Here is a 20,267-nt window from a genome sequence, read left to right as displayed (position 1 = left end):
AATACCTGGGTCATCTCCCGAATGGACATCACACTATCCAGAGCTTTCTGAAGTCGCTCATAATTCTTCTTCTGTTGATAATCAATGAGAAGAAAATAATTAGAAGCAGATACAAAGATATGATAATAAAAAAGAAAAAGAGGGCAGTTAAAGTCTACACTCAAGTGTGCTGTGGAAAAAAATAAGCTTTATCTGGAAACTTTAGAGTTTTATGCTAGTCCTTTTACTAGTTATGTAATTATCTGGGTAAGTCGTCGAACACCTTCAACTACTACAAGCCCTGTTTGCAAATAACAGGGGGTGTTCTGTCTGTCTTATTTTTGCATGTCAGGATTTTGGTGATGCTAAGGATTGAACCTATGCCCTCACATATGCTGGTAAGCGCTCTACATTGAGCTATACTTCAGTTCAATATTCAAAAGTTAGTATTTGTAACTAAAAATACTATTTCTGAGGCAATCGTCAGAAACGTTCTCAGAATTAAATAAATGTATAAATCTAGTATTATATCCAATATACTGACAGAAAACAACGAGGCACTGTGACATACAGTGATGGTTAATTTTAGAAGTCAGTTTGAAAGCTGGTGGTCCATGCCTTTAATCCCAGCACTTGGGAAGCAGAGGTAGGCAGATCTCTGAGTTCAAGAACAGCCTGATCTATAGAGCAAATTACAGAAATTACAGGACAACCAGGACTACACAGAGAAACCCTGTCTTGAAATTCCACTCCTCTGTTGCTGCAAAAAAAAAAAAAAAGGGGGGGGGGGGGAAGAAAAGAAAAAAAAAATTAAAAAAGGCAATTCAAATAGGTTAAAGAGTACCTACTTATTTGGTCAAACATGATTTCTGGGTTTTTCTGTGAAGGTGTTTTGGGGTTCAGATTAACAGCTGAATGACTAGAGGGGGCAAAGCTGATTGCCCTTCTTAATGAGGATCTCATATAGCCAAAGAAAGACCCAAATAAAGTAAGAAAGCTAATCTTCCCCAATCCTGGCTCTTGAATAAAAAGGTATTCTTCACAAGTTGGGGTATCAGCCTTTTCCTGGCTTTAGATTTGAATGAATTACAAAATTGGCCCTTGTGGGTCTTGAGCCTGCCTGGTTCTCAGGTCTCTGAACTGGAACTGGAACATAATTCATCACAGCTCTCTAGGGTTTCTAGTCTACTGACTGTAGATGTGGGAACTTCTCAGCCTCCCTAAGTAGGTGGGACCATTCCTCATAATAAAATCCCCTACAATTCACATGTAAATGAATGGAATATATTTATAGTCATCCACAGCCTATTAACTATTTCTCCAGAGAACCCCCCATAGGGTATTTCATTTACATTATCTCTTATTTTTATAACAGTTCATAAAATAACTCCTACCCCTTTTATAGGCAGACAACTGAAACTGAGAAAGATGAAGTACGTTCCCTAGCACTATTCAATAAGAAAGCCAAAGACCTTCTGGTGGAATCCATGTCTGGCTGGTTCCCATCAAGCCTACGTCCTTTCACTGTTTTATTTTCCTCCCAGTCATAATCTCATTCTTAGAGTAAACTAGCCTGAAGTTTACTATGTAATCCAGGTTGGCCTTAAACCCTAAGCAATTCTCCTGCCTCAGTCTTCCAAGTGCTGAGATTATAGGTACATGCTACCACATCAGCCACAAGCCTATATTCTTTTCATCATGATATAACAGGTACTAATTTTTCTTCCTTTCTTTTGACAAGCCCAGCTATTTTGTCAGATTAACACCAGTGTTCAAGAGTACCCAAGAAACAAGTGTTCCATTTCTTCTGTCCTTCATTGGATCTGTTGTGTATATAGGAATTAGAATCCAACCTCCCACCATTTCTGTCCCTTATTCCTTTCCTCCCAACAACTATACCTTAGGATTAAAGGCCAGAGTCTTGGGATCAGTTGGGTCTACCACAGACGGATAAGGCTCGAAGATGATACTCTTTCTAGGAGACTCCAAAGCTGCTCTACACATGGCCACCAGCAGATCTACCACCTTAGGAAAAAAGAAAGGGGAAGAACTAAATGACAGTTCTGGGAGTCTCCAGAATGTTCCCACCCCCCTTTAAGGCAAATGTTTTCATGGCTTTCTAATTAGAAATTATAAAAATTGAAATACTAGGGCTAGAGAGATGGCTCAGTGGATAAGAATACTTGATGCTCTTATAGAAGACCAAGGTTCAGTTGCTAGCACCCACATGACACCTCACAACAGAATGTAGTTCTGATTCTAGATGATCTAAAACCCTTTCTGAGCTCTTTGGATATCAGACACCTACATGGTACACATATATACATGCAGGAAAAACACTTTTACACATTAAAATAAATCTTTACCTAAAGTCCAAATACTAGCAAAATGATCAAAGAAAAGAGATACCATCTCCAATCCACCAAACAAATTTATCTGCTCCCAAGTAACTACAAAATTTGGTAAATATCCTTCCAAGATATTTTGATATACAAATAGTATCTGTTCTTTCTTTCTTGGGCAACGGTGGGAAGAATGAACTGAGAACCTCATCTATGCTAAGCATTTGCAAATCTTTAACTCAAGCAATCCTCCTGCTTCAGTCCTCCAAGCAGCTAGGAAGCTAAAGAAACATGCCACCACAAGTCTGATTTGGTATTTGATTTTAGACACAACTGTGCATTACAATTTTATGTGTATAAATAATAGCTGTTCAGTATTTTCTTTTTTAAGATTTATTTATTTATTATGTATACAGCATTCCTTCCATGTATGCCTGCAGGCCAGAAGAGGGCACCAGATCTCATTATAGATGGCTGTGAGCCACCATGTGGTTGCTAGGAATTGAACTCAGGACCTCTGGAAGAGCAGTCAGTGCTCTTAACCGCTGAGCCATCTCTCCAGCCCTGTTCAGAATTTTCAATGTAAGGATATGCCATAATTTTGATGGACCTCCTAGACAGTCCATTATCCATTTTAGTTTAATTATAAGCTTTATACTTTAGTGAGCACCAATAAGTATGAAAGCATATTTGGAAGTTAAATTCTTTTTTTTAATTACTTTATAAATAATACCAATCAAAATTTCCACTTCCTCCCCTTCTCCCACTTCCCTCCTGCTCCGCCATGGAAGTTAAATTCTAAGGAATGAAATGGCTGGCTTCCTTTGCTTTTGTTTTGAGCTAGGGTCTTACTTTGTAGTTCTGACTAGACTGGAATTCACTCTATGAACCAAACTGGCCTCAAACTCTAAAGATCCTCCTGCCTCTGCCTTCTAAATCCTGAGGTTAAAGACACTGACACTGTAACTTGTCTCTTCTACTTTTCTTGATCCCAATTCCCCAGTGTCCTTTTCCTCCCTCATACCTCTGCTCCAGTAGCCACCTCCTCTGCAGCTCCAGACATGACTCCCAGCGTGTAGAAGGAGAAGACGCATAGTTCACGAGTACAGACAGCTGGCTAAAGGGAGATATTAAACAGACAGGAGAGATGTGGGTTGTGTATGGAGAAGATACAGGGAGAGATCAGTTGTGTGTTGAGAAGATGTGTGTGTGTGTTGAGGAGGACTATCAATCAAAATTTAAATGCCTTAACAGTAAGTTTGAGTGATCTTGTCTACCTATAAAATTCTCTCTGGTCATTAAGGTAGTTAGATGTTCTCTTTTCTGAGTTTTTAGAACACTGCTCCTTGCTTTTAAATAGATTTAAATTTAAAACATAGATTATAATTTATAGCTAAGTGTTTGGCCTACTCACCTAGATTTGGGAATAGCCAAGTACACCCTGGTCAATACCAGATGCCTGCTTATAAATGTTAGGTGGGAATGGTGTCATCAGAATTGTTTTTATAAATTTATCTCTCCAGAAAGGATTACTGAGATTCATCTTCTGAGAAAATGATTATTTATAGTGTCTACAGAATTGTGAACAGAATGTATCTTTTACTACAGGCCTAGGAAGAAAGGGGAGCTAGGAAACAAAAGGCCTTGGCCAAGTAAGATGGTCAGAGCAGGGACCTATACCTTAAGCATGGACCCGTTCTGGAAGACATGCTGCTCATCACACACCACACAGTACTCATTCAATGTTGGAATCCTCTGCTCTGCATATTTCATGATCTAGAAAGAGAAAAGAGTCTGTATCTTTTCTAAGTACAGAAGTTTTTCATGTTGTTTTGAAGAAAATGGAAATAATTGAATACTTTTTAGCTTAGATTCTGAACTTAAACTGATGGCCTCCCTACATTCCTAACCCTGTATGATACTATACAAGTAGACCAGCCTGATCTTTGACATAGAAGTCTCGAGTTAACATTCCACATCTACTATTTACTATCAAATATAACTACTAGGCAAGTCAGATACATTTAGCCTTGTTTTCTTCACTTATAAAATAAGACATTATACATCTCATAAATATACTGCAAGAAATGAGATCTGTCCATGCATTTAAAATTGGCGAGGTGGCATCAAGCCTGCCAACCTGAGTTCCTGGGATACATATGTAGAAGGAGAGAACTGATTGCCACAAGCTGTCTTCTGATCTTCACACAAGTGCTATGGCATGCACGTGCGTGCCTGTGTGTATGTGTATGCCCCTTATAATTAATTAAATAAAATTTTGTTCTTAGTCTCCATCATTGTGTATTAGATGGGAGGAAAGGCAACACAGAGGTCACAGGACAACTTTACGAAGTCAGCTCTCTCCTGCACCTTTATGGGCATTCTGAGGAGTTAACGCAAGTTGTCAGACTTTCACAGAAGTGCTTTACCAGTTGAGCCATTTTACAGGTTCTCATGAAAGTATTTTACAAATAGGTACTAACTAATCAGTTACAGTGGCTGTAGTCATTATAGATTTTCTACTTGTGGCATGAGTGTATTCAATCCAAGATGAAATGCTGGGGGGCAGGGCTTAAGTGATTTCAACCACTTAAGGACAATTAACCGATCTCCTAATCAAACACACACATGCAAACACACATATTTTATGGAAGGAAAATGGCATAAATCCAGAGCTTTTGCAACAGTATCTTAAACTATATGCTTTTAAATTTTTATTTACTTAACACTGGTTTAACTACTTGTTCTTGTGTATCAATCAGGCTGTTCACATGTTTATGGGCTGGTTATTAAGCCTGCAAGTCAGTAGTTCCAAACCCATAGGGATAGCATATCAGATATCCTACATAGCAGACATTTTACATTACGATTCATAACAGTAGCAAAATTACAGCTATGAAGTAGCAATAATAGTAATTTTATGGTTGGGGTCACCACAATGTGAAGAACTATATTAAGGGGTCATAGCATTAGAAAAGTTGAGAACCATGGCAGTAAGTGTTCTTGATAATGCTGTAACCTTCTTGAGGATGGAATCTACGCCTTCTTTTCTTTTGTTTGCTCAACCAACACTCAGTATAATTTTGGGAGCAAATCAACTCAGGAAATAACTGACTCAAGACTGGGTTTAGGCAGTTAGATGGGTGAGCAACAACGGGGAAGGGTTTTGGCAAAAAGTTCTGGACTTGATTACCTGGACAAGGAATCCATACTCCAGAGTGGGAATGTTCTTGCAGTGACCACTGACCTAGTAAGAGTTCAAGACAGATCCTATGAGTTTCTTATAAAGTGGGGCCCAAACACTCCTCATTCATACCTTTATCCAGGATTATCCTAAAATACCTAAGTCTTAGCTCAGATCAGCCTAAGAAATCACAAAGCTAGAGAGATCTTTAGAAGTTTTGTTAAAGGTTCTAAGGTTTACCAGTCTTTAACCCTCTTCAAAGTTACAATAGGTTGGCACAGCAGCTGACTACCAAGTTGTAGCCATAACCTAACTATACTATACATGACTTCTCCTTGGCATGCTAATCCCCAGACTCTGCTTTATAAACTACTATCAGACAGGCCTGTCAGGCATGAAATAAGCATTTAATAATTATTATTTAATATTATTTATTTATATATAAGCATTTAATAATTAAAAACTATTCCATTCTATACATTCATGATATATGCCTAGATTTGACTAGACAGCTCTACCCCCACCCCTTTGAAAAGTTATTCCCCTACATATCTACCCCCACCCTCCTGATGCCCACATCACACCATCCCCAGCCCATGTACCAAAGGAGAAGTCCGTGCTGGGGGAGGGAGGCCCACGTGCTGGGGGCACAGAAGACCTGCCTGGGGGCTGGGGGGATAACCAAACACCTCTACTTTGGGGTTCTTCATGGTGCAAGAAATGGAACGATTCATAAGGCGTCCAACTCGAAGCTCTGGTACACCCAGTTTGCCTTTTAGCATGGAGTCCTGTATGATAGGAAAACTGGGAGACCTGTAGAGAAAGAGCAAAGAAAAAGTAATAAAACTGGGAATTCATTATGAACTTTAGAAGAGAATTAGAAAAAAGAACATTGTAGGCCAGAGATGATCATAAATTCAAGAGCATAGTCTATTGTTATCGTAAATAATGTCAAAAAAGAATAACAAATCACAAAATTGGCTTTTGATATCATTATCTGTATGTTCTTCAGGTCGTAGCACATAAAAGGCAGAAGCAGAGCCTCAGCCACCATGTCATTCAGACTAAGTATGACCAAGTATATTCCTTAAAGATGACAGGATCATTTTTTGTTGTGAGAGAAAAGGACTAAGCATTCCACACTATTCTAGGCAAGTAGTTGTATCCTAAACCTTGCCTAATGCCAACTGTCTAACCATCAAAAGTGGCCTGTGGAACACTACAAATCTAGCTTTGTGTCCATCTTTGGAGAATCAGAAACCACCAAAGTGTAGGATATAGAACCAGGGTCAAAGAATAGAGCAATGTTTATTTCCAGAGCCTAGGTATCAGCACCTCCTACATAAGAGCAAGAAGTGAGTGTGTATGTCTCTGCTTCTTTATGACAAGAAATAAAGATGAGAGATGAAGATAAGATGGAAAGATAAAGGGCTGAAAAGATGGCTCAGCAGTTCTTACAGAGGACCTGGGTTTGATTCCCAGCACCTACATGGCAGCTTACAGCCAAATGTAGCTCCAGTTCCAGGGGATTCAATACCCTCTCCTCTGGCCTCTGAGGGCACTAGACACACACATAGAGCAAGCAAAACACCTTTAAACATAATTTTCTAAAATGATGGAAAAATAATACATATGCCTCCAAAAGATAGGTATTGTGCTTTACATAAGGAATGAGTTATAAATATTGAATCAAAGTAGAAAGGTAAGGATACAAAAGGGACCAGGACCATGTGTCACTATTATTATGTAAAAGGTACAGAATTTACTGGACTCAGAGAAAAGACAGAAGAAATTACTTTAGGCATTCCAGAAGGTGATAAGACAGATAATTGGAAATGATCAATTCTAGGAAAATATTTACTTGGGAATGGGTGAGAAGATGCTGAGGCCAGCTCGGAACTTCTTGATGGTACCACTTGCTTTGAACCAACTGTGTCTTTTCTCCTGCTGGGTCTTCAGGAAATCGTTGCTCAGATGTTTCCATTGTTGGGATGTAAACATACCCAGGATCCTAGGAAATCAAGAGGATTAGGCAAGATCAGGCAAAAAAGGACAAAGAGAGGCAACTAATCTCCAGACTCAGAGACTATAAAGCTAGTTTTGACAGAATGTTTGCCAAAGCCTCTCTTGATATGACACTGGCATATGAAAATACTATCTATCCTAAAGCACCATCTTCACCCTAGGAATAAACACTCACTCCTGTTACCTAACCAATAAGCCAGAATATTTCTGGAGACATTGTAAAGGAGAACCTTCAGGCTAGAAACCACAGTCTGGATTTAGTGCCACAGATAACTACACTGAAAACAGAATAGAAGGGGTAGGGCAGAAGAGAATATAACCTTCTACTTTGCAATTAGTGCAATGACTATGGATATGCAATACCAATAATGTTAGGTGAAAAACTACATCCCTGAATTTATAGTCTTCACCTTGCAACCCAACTTATCAATCATTTCACTTGTCCTTGACCAGTTCTTTGTAGGATTACCCTAGGCTATCATGATAAAACCTCATCAGCTTCTTCAAACTCAAAATTTTACCTATAACCAATAACTTCCTTTTCTTCTCATTAGAGAAATCATGAGGTGTTAGCTTCCCTAATTTTCCAACCCTAATACAAAAGCTGTTTCTCCTTCAACCCTTATCTCTAGCCCTTCATTCTCTGGAGAAAAGGTGACTCTCATATTAAGACTGACTTCTCTATTTGGGCTCTACCACCATCTTCTGTCCTTAAGGGCCATGATCAAACATTTTCCTGTCTGGTCAGTTTCTTTCCCAAAGTCTGTAAGATACTTCATTTTTCTGCATCTCAGCTAGGCAAGTGTTCTACCTCTAAGATCTATCTTTAAGGGGGTCAAGATTCCTTTGGCCTAGTTTTAGTGTTTCTTCTTCTTCTGTCCACCATCGTGAAGGATTCCTGGATACTTCGGGTATTAAAAAGTTTTTTGCCTTCAATTCTATTTTCTTTTCACCCTATCATCCTCTTCTATAACAATCTTACATCTAAGTTCCACCAACACTGATGCTTATCTTCAATCCTTATACTCAATTCTGAGCTAGTGTGAGACTATTTTATAGCATCGATCTACACCTGGCTGTTCTGTAGACCAGGCTGGCCTCGAACTTACAGAGATCCACCTGCCTCTGCCTCCCAAGTACTGGGATTAAAGGTGTGTGCCACCACCAACCTGATCTGGCTTCCTAAACTTATTTTAACTTTTCCTAGGAATATTTTAGAAGGCCATTTCTGGAAAAAAAACACGATGTTCAAGGCTTTGACACATTTGTGGTTAGAGTCTGGATTGTGACTGTCCCCCAAAGGTTAACATGCTGAAGGCTTGGCTCCCAGTCTGTGACACTATTGGGAAGTGGCAGAATATTGAGGAGGCAGGACTTGGTTGAAGAAGGGAGCACACCGTTGCAGGGGATAGTGGTACCCTGAGCCTCATGTGTATGTGTCTGTCTTTCTGTCTGTGTTTGCCAGCACACTGTAAGTTGAACAGACCCCTTCTACCACATGCTTCTACAATGATGTATTGTGATGTCAAAGATATAAATAGTGTCAAGTTATAATAGGCTGAAACTGCTAAAGTGTGAGCTAAAATAAAATTTTCTTTCTTCTAAGTTGAATAATTCAGGTATGTTGTAACAGAAATGGAAAGCTGACTAAGATAAGTATTTCTCAATACTTTTCCATCACATGTCCATGAACAACAACAAAAAAGTGCTTACTTTTTTAATTGAAGACCTAGCCCAAACCCTTCCTTATTCGATGGCTGGAAAACCTCAATGGATGGTTCTGTAAAGAGAAGAAAAAGTTTCCAATGTGTGCATAACTCTAATCTCTACAAAGTCTAAAGTCACAGTTCAGTAGGACAGCTTCCTCAGATTCTAGACACAGTAGCTGTTAGGTACTCTCAGGCAAATCCAACTTGCAGTTAAAGATAGCTAGGAATGTGGCTGAATATAAAACTGTAACTTACTTAAAACATTATGAAAATTTTGTAATTTTTTTTTTTTGGTAACTTGGTTGTTCAGTTCTTGAGTGTGGATTTTGAAGAGAACAATGTGTTGGAATGTCAAAAGTTGGACATGCCTGCACAGTGGAGGAAGAAAACTTGAGGCAGCAGTAAATTCTAGAAGCCATTTAATAAACTTTAAATATTTTCAGTCAGAAGTTGGGAGGTTTGGAGAAGAACAAATATCTTCAGGTCAGAGAAAACAATTTCACAAATCAAGAAGAAGGCTATCAGATGAGTGGGGATGAGGACACTAATGACAAGAAATGGAAAACAAAGAGTGAGCACAAAGGTCTTATTTCCAACTTTATTTCTACTTCAATTAACTTAGTACTTTGGATCAGACTATACTCAGATTACCCACTTGTCCATTGTCACTGTCTTTACCTGGTCCATCAAGGTACTGGGAGAGAGAAAACCGTAGCCTCAACACAATCGGTTCTGTCCGAAGGACCTTCCAAGCTGTAGATACTTCCTCCTAAGAGAGTAAGAGAAATTATTTCTGGTTTACAACAGAGAGAAATGGACACATATATGCACATAACAGTATACACCATTGTTCGTTGATGGTCTAGGAATGACAAGGTGTAGAATATAGTCTCCAAATACAGCACTCAAGAACAAGACACCAGGCTACATGAAAAACACCCGTAAGGCAAGCTACACATACTGTTGGCACTACTTACATCGAGGAAGCTGATGTTGATATGGAGGTCAATGTCCACGTCATCAATAGTTCCATATTCTCTACAGAGACACAGGCAACCACAAGGGAGGCTCATTAAGACAGAAGGGACTAGAGAGGTAAAGAAGGTAAAGAACTAACCCTGGGAACATGAGAAAGGTGGAAGAGAGCTCCATACTTAGACCTTAGTTACACAGAGAAACCATGCCTCAAAATAAACAAACAAAAAACAGCAACAAGCCGGGCGATGGTGGCACACGCCTTTAATCCCAGCACTCGGGAGGCAGAGGCAGGTGGATCTCTGTGAGTTCAAGACCAGCCTGGTCTACCGAGCTAGTTCCAGGACAGTCTCCAAAGCCACAGAGAAACCCTGTCTCGAAAAACCAAAAAAAAAAAAAAAAAAAAAAAAAACCAGCAACAAGAAAAAGATCTTAGCTATGTATCAGATCACTTATGACCATAACCCTTCTTATCCCAAAGGCAACTAGTGACCTAAAGGTGATGTGGGAGTGTCATATATCAATCTGTTGATTTCATTGGTTAAGTAATAAAGAAACTGCTTGGCCCTGATAGGTTAAAACATAGGTGGGAGGAGTAAACAGATCAGAATGCTGGGAGAAAGAGGAAGTGAGGTAAGACGCCTCAGACAGAGACGCCATGCTCCCCTCTCCCTGGCAGCGATAGCTCTGCTCTCTGAGGCAGACACACGCCATGAAGCAAGCCACCAGGTCAGACATGCTGAATCTTTCCCGGTAAGACTAGTGCTACAGTTTATTGGAGATGGGTTGATCGGGATATCAGAATTAGCCAGTAAGGGCTAGAGCTAATGGGCCAAGCAATGTTTAAAAGAATACAGTGTCTGTGTAATTATTTCGGGGCATAAGCTAGCAGGCAGCCGGGGTGCTGGGGACGCAGCCCCACGCTCGTATTACAACATAAAGGTATTTAGGATAAGAGGGAATAGCTAAGAAAAATAGTTCTAACTCCTATCTCCTATGGTCAGTCATTTTTATTTTTAAATACTCTGAGTAACCTTCTATTGCTAAACTCATAAATTTATCAGTACATTACACCATCAAAAGAAATTCTAGCCTTCTAAAGATCCTTGTCATCCTGAAGTTGAGTCCCACCTGATGGACACAGAGTTCTCACTGTAGATCTCCTTCACTGCTTCAATGTCCGCGTCAAGCTGTGGGTGTCTATACAGGTCAGCTGCACAGCTCCCCTGATTCAGCCATAAAAATATTAATGGTAGCAGAGGTGAAAAGAGATAAACAAAGGGGAAGTAAGAAAGAGAGAATAAACAGAACATGCAGACACACCAGGAACAGGAAAGATGAAAGGGCAGCACACAGGCTCTTGGGGGGATCTCTAGCACATTTCAGGGAACAAGACTCTCTATTCCAGCCTAAGAAAGTTTCAGCAGACCAACAGGCAGTTTTGCTTTAAGAGTTCATATTCTCAAGCTCTAGCCTTTCCTCTCAAATTTTGCCTTCTACAGAAATTCAGACGAGTTCTACCTGAAAAGCATCCTGAGAGTCTGAACAGTTTTGCTTAGGAATGCAATTGTTAGCAATTGCATTTTTCTGGGTGGCAATGATAATGACACTCTCCGGGAGCCATTTAAGATTTGATCCTAACAATTAAATGACTCTCTCTGAGAATGAGAGAAGAAAATAATAATTTCTAACTAACGTAAGGGTCCCCTTCATATGGAGGATGCAGTTTACTATGGGATAACAAGTCCTAGGTATAAGCAAGGACAATGAATCAGTTCTGAAAGATTCCTATCAGATCCCACTAACATTTTATCTCATTTCATCTCTGTTCAGTAGAACTTTCCTTCTGATGTACCCAGCATATAAAATCTAAATCATCCAACAATGAGTTTGAGGGAATGCACCTCACCTGAACTCCATATAGAAATTCCTCTGATTCATTATCTCCTTCTGAATCATCATCATTCCAGAACTGGCCTTTGATGTCCTGGAGATAAACAACAATAACAAAAACACTGAAGCACCATCCTTTGTTAGATCCTTGTTATTACATGGGCTAGGGTAGGGCAAAGGATGGAAAACAGATTCTCACATTTCTTGGGAACAAGTAACTGAAGCCTGAATCCTTTTACACATTTCACTTCACTCTGACTGAGTGCAATACTACCTAAGTCTAGCTCTGACTCGGTGGGGCAGAGAACATCCTAAGCTCTGCATCGTCACTTCCTCATCTCCCTTGTTTTGTGTTCTCTCTGAGGCAGGGTCTTACTCTATAGCCCTGGCTAGCTCAGACCTTGCAGCAATTCACCTGCCTCAGTTTCCCAAGTGCTGGGATTACAGATGCAAGCCACCACAGCCAACCTCATCTCTACTCTTTTATCTCCTAGTGTTCATCTCTCCCCTTCCTTTCAAAGAGAACAGCCCTACACAGCTCAAGTGACACTTTTTCCATACTCCTCCTTCTTCCATTAACTTCAAATAGCTACTTCCAAAAGGGCAAGAGGGGGAAAATACCAGGAAAAGGTAAAGCCAGCCTTCTGTCTTATCTGCCCCTTAGATGACTAGTCCAGTGAAACAAGGAGTCAGTCCTCACCATTGGGTCAGTGGGTCTCACACACACTCTCAGGTCAGTGCTAGGCAGCACCCCTCCATACCACCAATCGAACCCAGGCCAACAAGATGAGCATTTAGGAGATCACAGAATGAGACAAAGGAGGTGATGATGTCATAGGTACTGGCGATCTGCTGGAGATGGCAGACTCTGCTGTTGTGGTAATAAGTCACTGTCCTATGGAAAGTAAATAACAATTGGGTTCACTACTTATTAGCTGGATAGTATATACACAGGTATATTTTGTCCAATTACAGACACATGTAAAGAGGCATAATGCACATGAACACATAGACTTTAGTTCTTTAACCAAGCTGAAGGCACTGTCAGGAGAATATACACCTGTCTATTACACTCGAAGTTGAAAGTTGGAACTGGAGTAAGTATCTGCTCTAGTCATAACCTTAAAACCAAAAGTAACAATGGCAAGACCAAACTGCTTATGCTTCTGTGTCCACTCAGTTCATTTATGAGCAGCTTTCACAATACCAAGCCTCATCAGCCTTATGAACCAGAACCAGATTCTTTTTAGACTCTTTGCTTCTATTTTTCCATATTGGGCCACTATCACTTTTTTTCTTTACATGTGTATGTGTGTGCAAGCAAATGTGTATAAAAATACACATGAATGTCCATGTGTATGCCTCCAGGGCTGACTCTTGGAGTCTTTCTCATTCACTTTCTGCCTGACTGAGACAAGATCTCTCAACTAATGCTGTATTTCACCAACACAGGCTAGTTTAGCTAGCCACCTTGCTGAGAGCCTATCTCCACATTCCCAGAGCTGGAATTATACGTAGCCATCATGCCCACGACATTTATGTAGGTTCTGGGGACCAAAATTCTAGTTCTCACACTTCCATGGCAGGTATTTTAGCCAACAAGCCATATCTGTAACCCCTCATTATTGCTTTTAAAACATCAGCTTTAGTTGAGCTTGGTGATTCACACCCATAGTCCCAGCAATAAGGAGGGGATCTATCTTTGAGGTTAACCTAGGATACTTTGAGGACTCTAGCTCAAAAATAAATTAATTCAAGGGGGCTGAAGAGATGACTTAGTAGTGCTCTTTACAGAGGCCCTGAGTTAGGTTCCCAAGCATCCACACCAGGCAGTTCATAACTGCCTATAACTCTAGCTCCAGGGGATCTAACACAAATATTCATAAAACTAAAAATAAATCTTTAAAAAATAATAGCAAAATTACTAGAAGCCATTATATGACAACCATCTAAGTCAGAGTTCTCAATAACACCTACGATGCTCTGGTAAAATTTATCTGAGTTGTCATCTCGGAACCTAACCTCCACATAGTTACAGTAATGACCCAACAAACACTAACCTCCTTCCCACTTCTAATCCTAGAAGACCTCCATCCCATAACAGGCTATTTTTAGCCCCACTGAAGCCTTCACTTACATCAGGTCATGAAAAAACAACTCAGCTATGAAATTATGAAGGCTTGAGCGGTAACAGAGTCAAAGCTACAGTAACAATAGGCTTTCAAAGCTTTCTGGGGCTCTCTAGATCAGTAGGTCACAAACATTACCTGCACATTACCTGGGGAGCTTTCAACTTAGACCAACACATAGCCCTATTCCATAACTAATTAGTACAATTTCACACGAATTAATCCTGAACGTTAAGTCAGTTAAAAACTCTCTACTATTAAGCCAATACTAGGAACCACTAGTCCTTCCTGGCTCCACAGATACATCAATCTAATCCATTCCAAACTACTCAATGGTGTTCTTGGTCCTTAATGTGATTCTACCAAACCTTACTTTTCTACATCATAGGTTCTAGGTGGGCTGGTGTGACTGCAGCATCAGTATTACCTGGGAACTTGCTAAAATGCCAATCTTAACCCTTACCCCCTGAGATTTAGTGAAGCAGAAAAACCAGAACTGGAATGCAGTGATGTTTTAACAAGCCCTAAAGTTATTATGCTGCATGATAAAATCTGAGAACCATCCCACAAGGTCATTGCATCTTCCAAGGGTCTGTCGTTTCTTCTCAGAGACCAAGTTAAACTTGGTAATTGGTTCAGTATGGGGCTATAAAGCACAATACCAAAATAAACTCTACATAGCAGTCCTTGAGCTGACTGTACTACCTCACTGACCAAACAGTAATATGCAAAAGTCAATTACAACTCAAGTTCTTAGAGATAACCTGAGATCTGATAATAGCTTTAAAACACTACTGGGGGGTCGGGAGGACAAGTATGAGCAAAGTACAATTGTATGTATGAAAAAACTCATTGTTTTGTACATCAACTAGAATTTTAGTTTTAAAAATTAAATACTATTCCATTTTCAAATAAAATAAGTGTGAAAACAGATTAAATAAATTTTGCAAAATGTTGATAACTGTGAGTCAGACATAGTGGCATGTCTTTAACTCCAGCATTCTGAAGGCACAGGCAAGTGGATCTCTTTGAGTTCTTAGCCATCCTGGTCTACACAATGAGCTCCAGTACAAAAACAAAACAAAAAATGTTGGTAACTGATGAAGCTGAGAAAAGTACACAAGGGTTTCTTATATTCCCTGCTTTTTGGTGTATAGTTGAAAAATTCTGCAATTATAAAATCAAAGGCTCTCCCTAGAAAACCAACTCTGCACGTCAACAGGAAGACTCCCCTTGTCTCCTTGCTATTCTTCAAACACAGCAAGCATAGTCACACTACACAGCCTTGTCTCCGCTGTTCTCCCCTTTTAGGATAGCCTTTTACGATAGCCACACTCTGGTCACAGGTCACCTTAACTACCTCTATAAAATACTTACACTAAAAAATCCTAACAGTAATAATAATACCTACCCCAGCATTCCCTGTCCCTCCCCAGTTATCTCCTTCCCCACACTCGGACACACATTTCTCTCTCACCAGACTGTAAGCTCTACAGGCAAAGATCCGGACTGTTCTCAGCCTCTATAACACATTTACCGAATTAGTGAATGATCCCTCAGCTGTGTACCAAATGGGAGATAAATATAAGAACTTAACGCCGCTTCTATGCATCAACAATAATCACACAAAATGCTTTTTAAAAAGCAAGATCTCATTCACCTTCAAGAGCAGCAAGAAGCAAATTCTGAAGTTCTGGAGACTGGAGTTCTTTTGAAATTTGAAAATAAACAGTCAAGCGCTGATCTGGACAACCAAGGAGGGATACAAGGGAAGAAGCACTACTCTTCAGCCGGGGTTCTCTTGGGAAGAGTGGGACGATGGCAGCTTAGGCGAGAAGTGCCAGCTCTTTCAAGGTCTTTCACCTTAAGTCAAGAAACACTGAGCATGTCTTCTTCAAGGCTTGCTGCTTGGCTTCTGTTGCTATTAAAAGGACAGGGGGGGAAAATCAGTTTTTCCAAGGAAAAGACGGTTATGAAATGAAATGACCAACTTTTCAAACCAACCTGTTTTAGTGAGAAAGATTTGAACCCTCTACACTAAATGCTCTTCCCTCAGGAATGAGGAGTATATTTAAAAGCTGGAGAGAGGAAGGTTTGTGGATCATGGAATTCCCAGACATTAAAAAAAAAAAAAAAAAAAAAAGGAAGAAGGGCCTGAAAGATGACTTAGTTCAAAGTTCTCATGTAATATTCCAAGCTAAGGAAGTCACAACTTGCCTGAGGAACTCGAATATTTGATAGGTCCTAAATATATTCATTTTTCATGGGATGAAGCAGTAACTAACACAGCGGTTACTAAACTAAGACGAAAACAGAGCTGGACCCTTTGAAGAGGAGCTGGGCCAAATAGGGACTATCAGAGTGACCAGAGAAGAGCGCTGTTTCGCTCAGTGTTTGTTTATTTTGGGTGATGGCAGCTCGCCCTAACATGCTTGATCTGTTCCTATAAGATTATGCCAAAGGAAAATCTGCCGTAGAACGACTCACAAAGGTCTTTCTCTCTAAGTCCACAGGCACTTTCCAGAGTGACCATCTGACATCTACCTAGTCATAGAAGCCTCTGATCTCAACGTCTCCACTCTGGGCTTGCCTCCCAGCTCTGTGTGCTAGCAGAGGAAAGCTCCAACAGGAGCGACAGAAGGACTAAGCTACTAAACAAAGGCGAAGCGGGGCGCGGAGGGGCGAGTCCAGCCGGCCAGCTTGCTAAGCCGGGCACCCGCGGAGGGAGAGGACCGGGATGCTCGCCGAGGACACCCGCGCTTGCAGGACAGGGCCTGAGGCCTCTTCTCCAGGTGTCCCCCGTAGGCCCCCAGCCCCGGCCTTCCCCGTTAAGAAGCCTTCTGCGGCTCACCGCCGCCAGCCGCCCAGCCGAGCGAAGCCTGTCATCGCCCCTCACTCGGTCCCTCAGGCAGGGCGGACCCCGCCCGCCCGCCCCGCCCCATCCCGCTTCGGCCTCCCCAGACACGCCAGCCTACAGAGTACTCACGGCGACCCCGGGCCGCGCGCGGCCGCCGCGGAGGGGACGAGCGGCCCGGGACGCCCCGCGGGGGCGGAGCGGCAAGCCAAGGGGCGGGGACCGAGGCGGGCGGGCGAGGTCGCGCTCCCACGCCTCAGCGTGCCGTCCCGGGCACGCTGGGCCGCTCTGCGCACGCTCGGGCGAGGACACTGCGGTCACGTGTCTCGCCTCCGCCCAACCGCCGTGCAAGCTGAGCCTGGGCGTGTCCCCTCCCCGGGATGCCAGGCGGGCGCGCGTGCGCAGTGACCGATAGCTGAAGGCGTGAGGGAGCGAGTGGGTGGCGCCTGTTCCTTGGGTCTCTGAGGCCGAGGGAGGAAGAGGTGCTCCCGATTCGCCAAAAAATGTTTTTTCTTTGTCGCCTCGTGTGGTTGGGAGGACTGTGGAAGGAAAGCAATTTAGATTGTCTATATAGAGATGAGGCGTCCCCTCGGTGCAGGTTGAAGCCAGCCCCCCCCCCAAAAAAAATCAAAAATTAAGATTCTTAAATCTGCCTCGCCCCCATGCACTGTTGCTGGGTGTGCTGGAATCTACCTGGCCTTCGGGACACACAACCTTAGTGGGTTGGGGCCATAGCTCACTAAGTAGAGTGCTCGCCTGGTATTCACAGAGCCTTGGTTTCTGCACACCTCTGTAAACCCTGTGTGGTGCAGCGAACCTCTCATCTCAGCATTCAGGAAGTTGAGGCAGAAAAATTCAAAGTTATTCTCAGCTACATAGCAAATTCAAGACCAGAATGGGATGTATAAGAACATCTCAGAAGATAACTAAATAAAAGATTTTAGTGGGGGTGGAAGAGATGGCTCTGCAGGTAAGGGCCAGTGGTTGCATTGCCAAGGACCTGGGTTCAGTTCCCAGCACCCACATGGCAGCTCACAATAATCTGTAACTGCAGGTCCCCCTTTTGCAGAAATCTGACACCCTCTTTTGGCTACTAAGGGCACTAGGAACCAATGTGCACACACACACACGCAGGAAAACACTTGTTTAAGTGATTTTATGTGAGATCAAAGCTTGGTTTGAACACTTGGGATTTTTCACTGGGCTCTAGATTTTCTCCTTGCTTACTCACGATTCCCATCTGGATATTAGCAAAAGGCCCCCAGGTAGCTGACTGCTAACAAACTTCAATATTTGTTACATTGTAATAACTGGAAAAAAATGAGGGATATACTCCAGTTTTAGAGTGCAAAAGTTCATAGTAGTACAGAAAGGGTGTAAGCATTGTGCCTCAGATGGAAAAATATTCTGGCAGTCGAGAGGCAGGGAATAGCACAGGTCACAGTAAGGAGAGCAGCTTACAGCCCTGCTCTGGGGAAAGGTTTTCCCAATGTAACAGTTCTGTTCTGGCAGGAAAGGGCTTTCCCAGCAAAGTTGTTACAGCTAGACTCTGGTGCCAGGAGTGTAACAACTCTGCTCTGCTAGGGGAAGGTTTCCCCAGTGAAAGTGTTACATCCCTGTTCTGCTGCTTACCGGTTGAAGTTGTAACAACTCGGAGCTGCTAGGGTAAGGCTCTCCCAGGGAATGTACTACAATGCTGCTTGGCTCCATCTTTGCTCTGGTGAAAGAAGGTCTTCACCCACACCTCATTCAAGAGGTTTATTAGGAGGGAAGAATCCAGGGGAGCGGCTGTCTCTGCCAGGGTGGAAAAAGGGCAGCAGCAAACAGAACAGGTACAGGGCTTATATAGGACTTCTTAGGAGCAGAGTTTTCCAGGGAGATTGTCAGGGTGGGAATTGGTCAGATTTCAGGCCCTTGAGCTCAGATTGGTTTAGATCTCTGCTCAGATTGGTTGGTTTTCTGCTCCGGGATTGGTTCATTTCCCTGCCCTAAAATTGGTTAGTTTCCTGCTTAGTTGATCAGGGGCAGATTTGGCTCTGGTTTCAGAGACCAAATTGTGTTTCTTTCATTGACCTTTTAAAAAAAATTTCTTTTCTTTTTGACTCTAGTTTTAGGGCCAGGGCATATTTCTAATTCTAGGGACTAAGCATCTTTCTTTGGCACTGGTTTCAGGGTCAGGGTGTGTTTCTTTGGCTGGCCCTTTTACCCTACAAAGGGGTTTGCCATACTCACAACCATCGCATAGTCTTTGAGAGCCACGCACTGTGGAAATGTGCTCAACATAGTGTTTTTAAGAAACCACAAGAATTTTGTCCCATGAATGAAATGTCAAACTCTGGACTCCCACAACCTCCTAGGATTCCTTCCCTCTAACCCCTTCCCTCTCATGCTCACGTACTCACGGTGACTATCAACTGCTTTATAGGTATGATCTTCCTGACTGTGTTCATTTCCCTATGCACACATATCCTGTCAGTTAGCTCCCCCCACCGTGATGTGTGTGAGTGCATATGTGTATGTGTGTGTGCACTCTGCCTTATATTTTGAGACAGGGTCTCTCACTGAAAGTGAAGTTCTTCAATTGGATAGACTGGTTAGCCAGTGAGCCCCAGGGATTCTCCTGTCTCAGTGCTGGGATTACAGATGGTACAACTGCACCTCACTTTTTACATGGGCCCAGAGGATCTGAACTTGAATCTTCATGCTTTCGTGGCAATTTTTTACTGATTGCGTCATCTCCCCAGGGTCAGATCAGTCACCATCATCACAGTTGTGTTAATATGTGTTGTTGAATACTCACCTCTGACCCTAACAGCCATTTACTGTTAATCTTAAAATCACAGTGGTTACCACAAGTGACCCTCACAAGACTGGGTCTGCTGATATCCCTTCACAGAAAGGGGAGTGAGGAGGGCTGTTAGACCCTCACTGGAGATTTCCGACATTCCCCTGCATGACTTCCTCCAGCTTCATGCCTTCTCAGCCACAATGGGCTGAAATTTCTCTGGAATCATGAGCCAGGCATAAACCTTTTCTTCCATAATTTGTTCCTGTCAGGTCTTTTATCATAGCTTCAAGAAAGGGACTAATACTGGGTTAAGGAAATCACCGAGTTCTCAGACCTGAGTTTGTGGGTAGGCATTCTTTTTGGTTAGTCAAACCCCTGAGCCCGTTCTC

The 20,267-nt window shown here is 42.0% G+C and overlaps 1 protein-coding gene across 7 annotated transcripts in view; it reads right to left on the bottom strand.

The window, feature by feature from the left end:
• The window catches only part of Parp6 (poly(ADP-ribose) polymerase family member 6), a 28,971-nt gene extending 11,605 nt beyond the window's left edge, over positions 1 to 17,366 (bottom strand). For 3 of the 7 annotated variants that reach the window (XR_007593530.1, XM_050151917.1, XM_050151920.1), the window contains exons 1-15: positions 17,223 to 17,366; positions 15,897 to 16,157; positions 12,808 to 13,002; positions 12,124 to 12,201; positions 11,346 to 11,440; positions 10,217 to 10,277; positions 9,918 to 10,008; positions 9,244 to 9,310; positions 7,367 to 7,516; positions 6,108 to 6,318; positions 5,515 to 5,568; positions 4,002 to 4,097; positions 3,346 to 3,438; positions 1,879 to 2,004; positions 6 to 71 (exon numbers count right to left, since the gene is read on the bottom strand). Coding sequence is in view for 6 of the 7 variants with exons in the window: in XM_050151917.1 (XP_050007874.1) it covers positions 6 to 71; positions 1,879 to 2,004; positions 3,346 to 3,438; positions 4,002 to 4,097; positions 5,515 to 5,568; positions 6,108 to 6,318; positions 7,367 to 7,516; positions 9,244 to 9,310; positions 9,918 to 10,008; positions 10,217 to 10,277; positions 11,346 to 11,440; positions 12,124 to 12,201; positions 12,808 to 12,810 (1,191 nt within the window). In the remaining variant the exon portion in view is untranslated. Of the gene's footprint in view, positions 1 to 5; positions 72 to 1,878; positions 2,005 to 3,345; positions 3,439 to 4,001; positions 4,098 to 5,514; positions 5,569 to 6,107; positions 6,319 to 7,366; positions 7,517 to 9,243; positions 9,311 to 9,917; positions 10,009 to 10,216; positions 10,278 to 11,345; positions 11,441 to 12,123; positions 12,202 to 12,807; positions 13,003 to 15,896; positions 17,171 to 17,211 lie in introns of those variants that run through there. The other 4 variants (XM_050151921.1, XM_050151922.1, XM_050151919.1 and 1 more) reach the window with 3 other exon arrangements.
• Positions 17,367 to 20,267: the final 2,901 nt, after the last annotated feature.

This window comes from Alexandromys fortis, unplaced genomic scaffold, assembly GCF_014885135.2.
Source record: "Alexandromys fortis isolate MF-2015 unplaced genomic scaffold, M_Fortis_MF-2015_v1.1 scaffold_70, whole genome shotgun sequence".
Classification (NCBI taxonomy): domain Eukaryota; kingdom Metazoa; phylum Chordata; class Mammalia; order Rodentia; family Cricetidae; genus Alexandromys; species Alexandromys fortis.
This window is presented reverse-complemented; position numbering and strand designations above follow the sequence as displayed.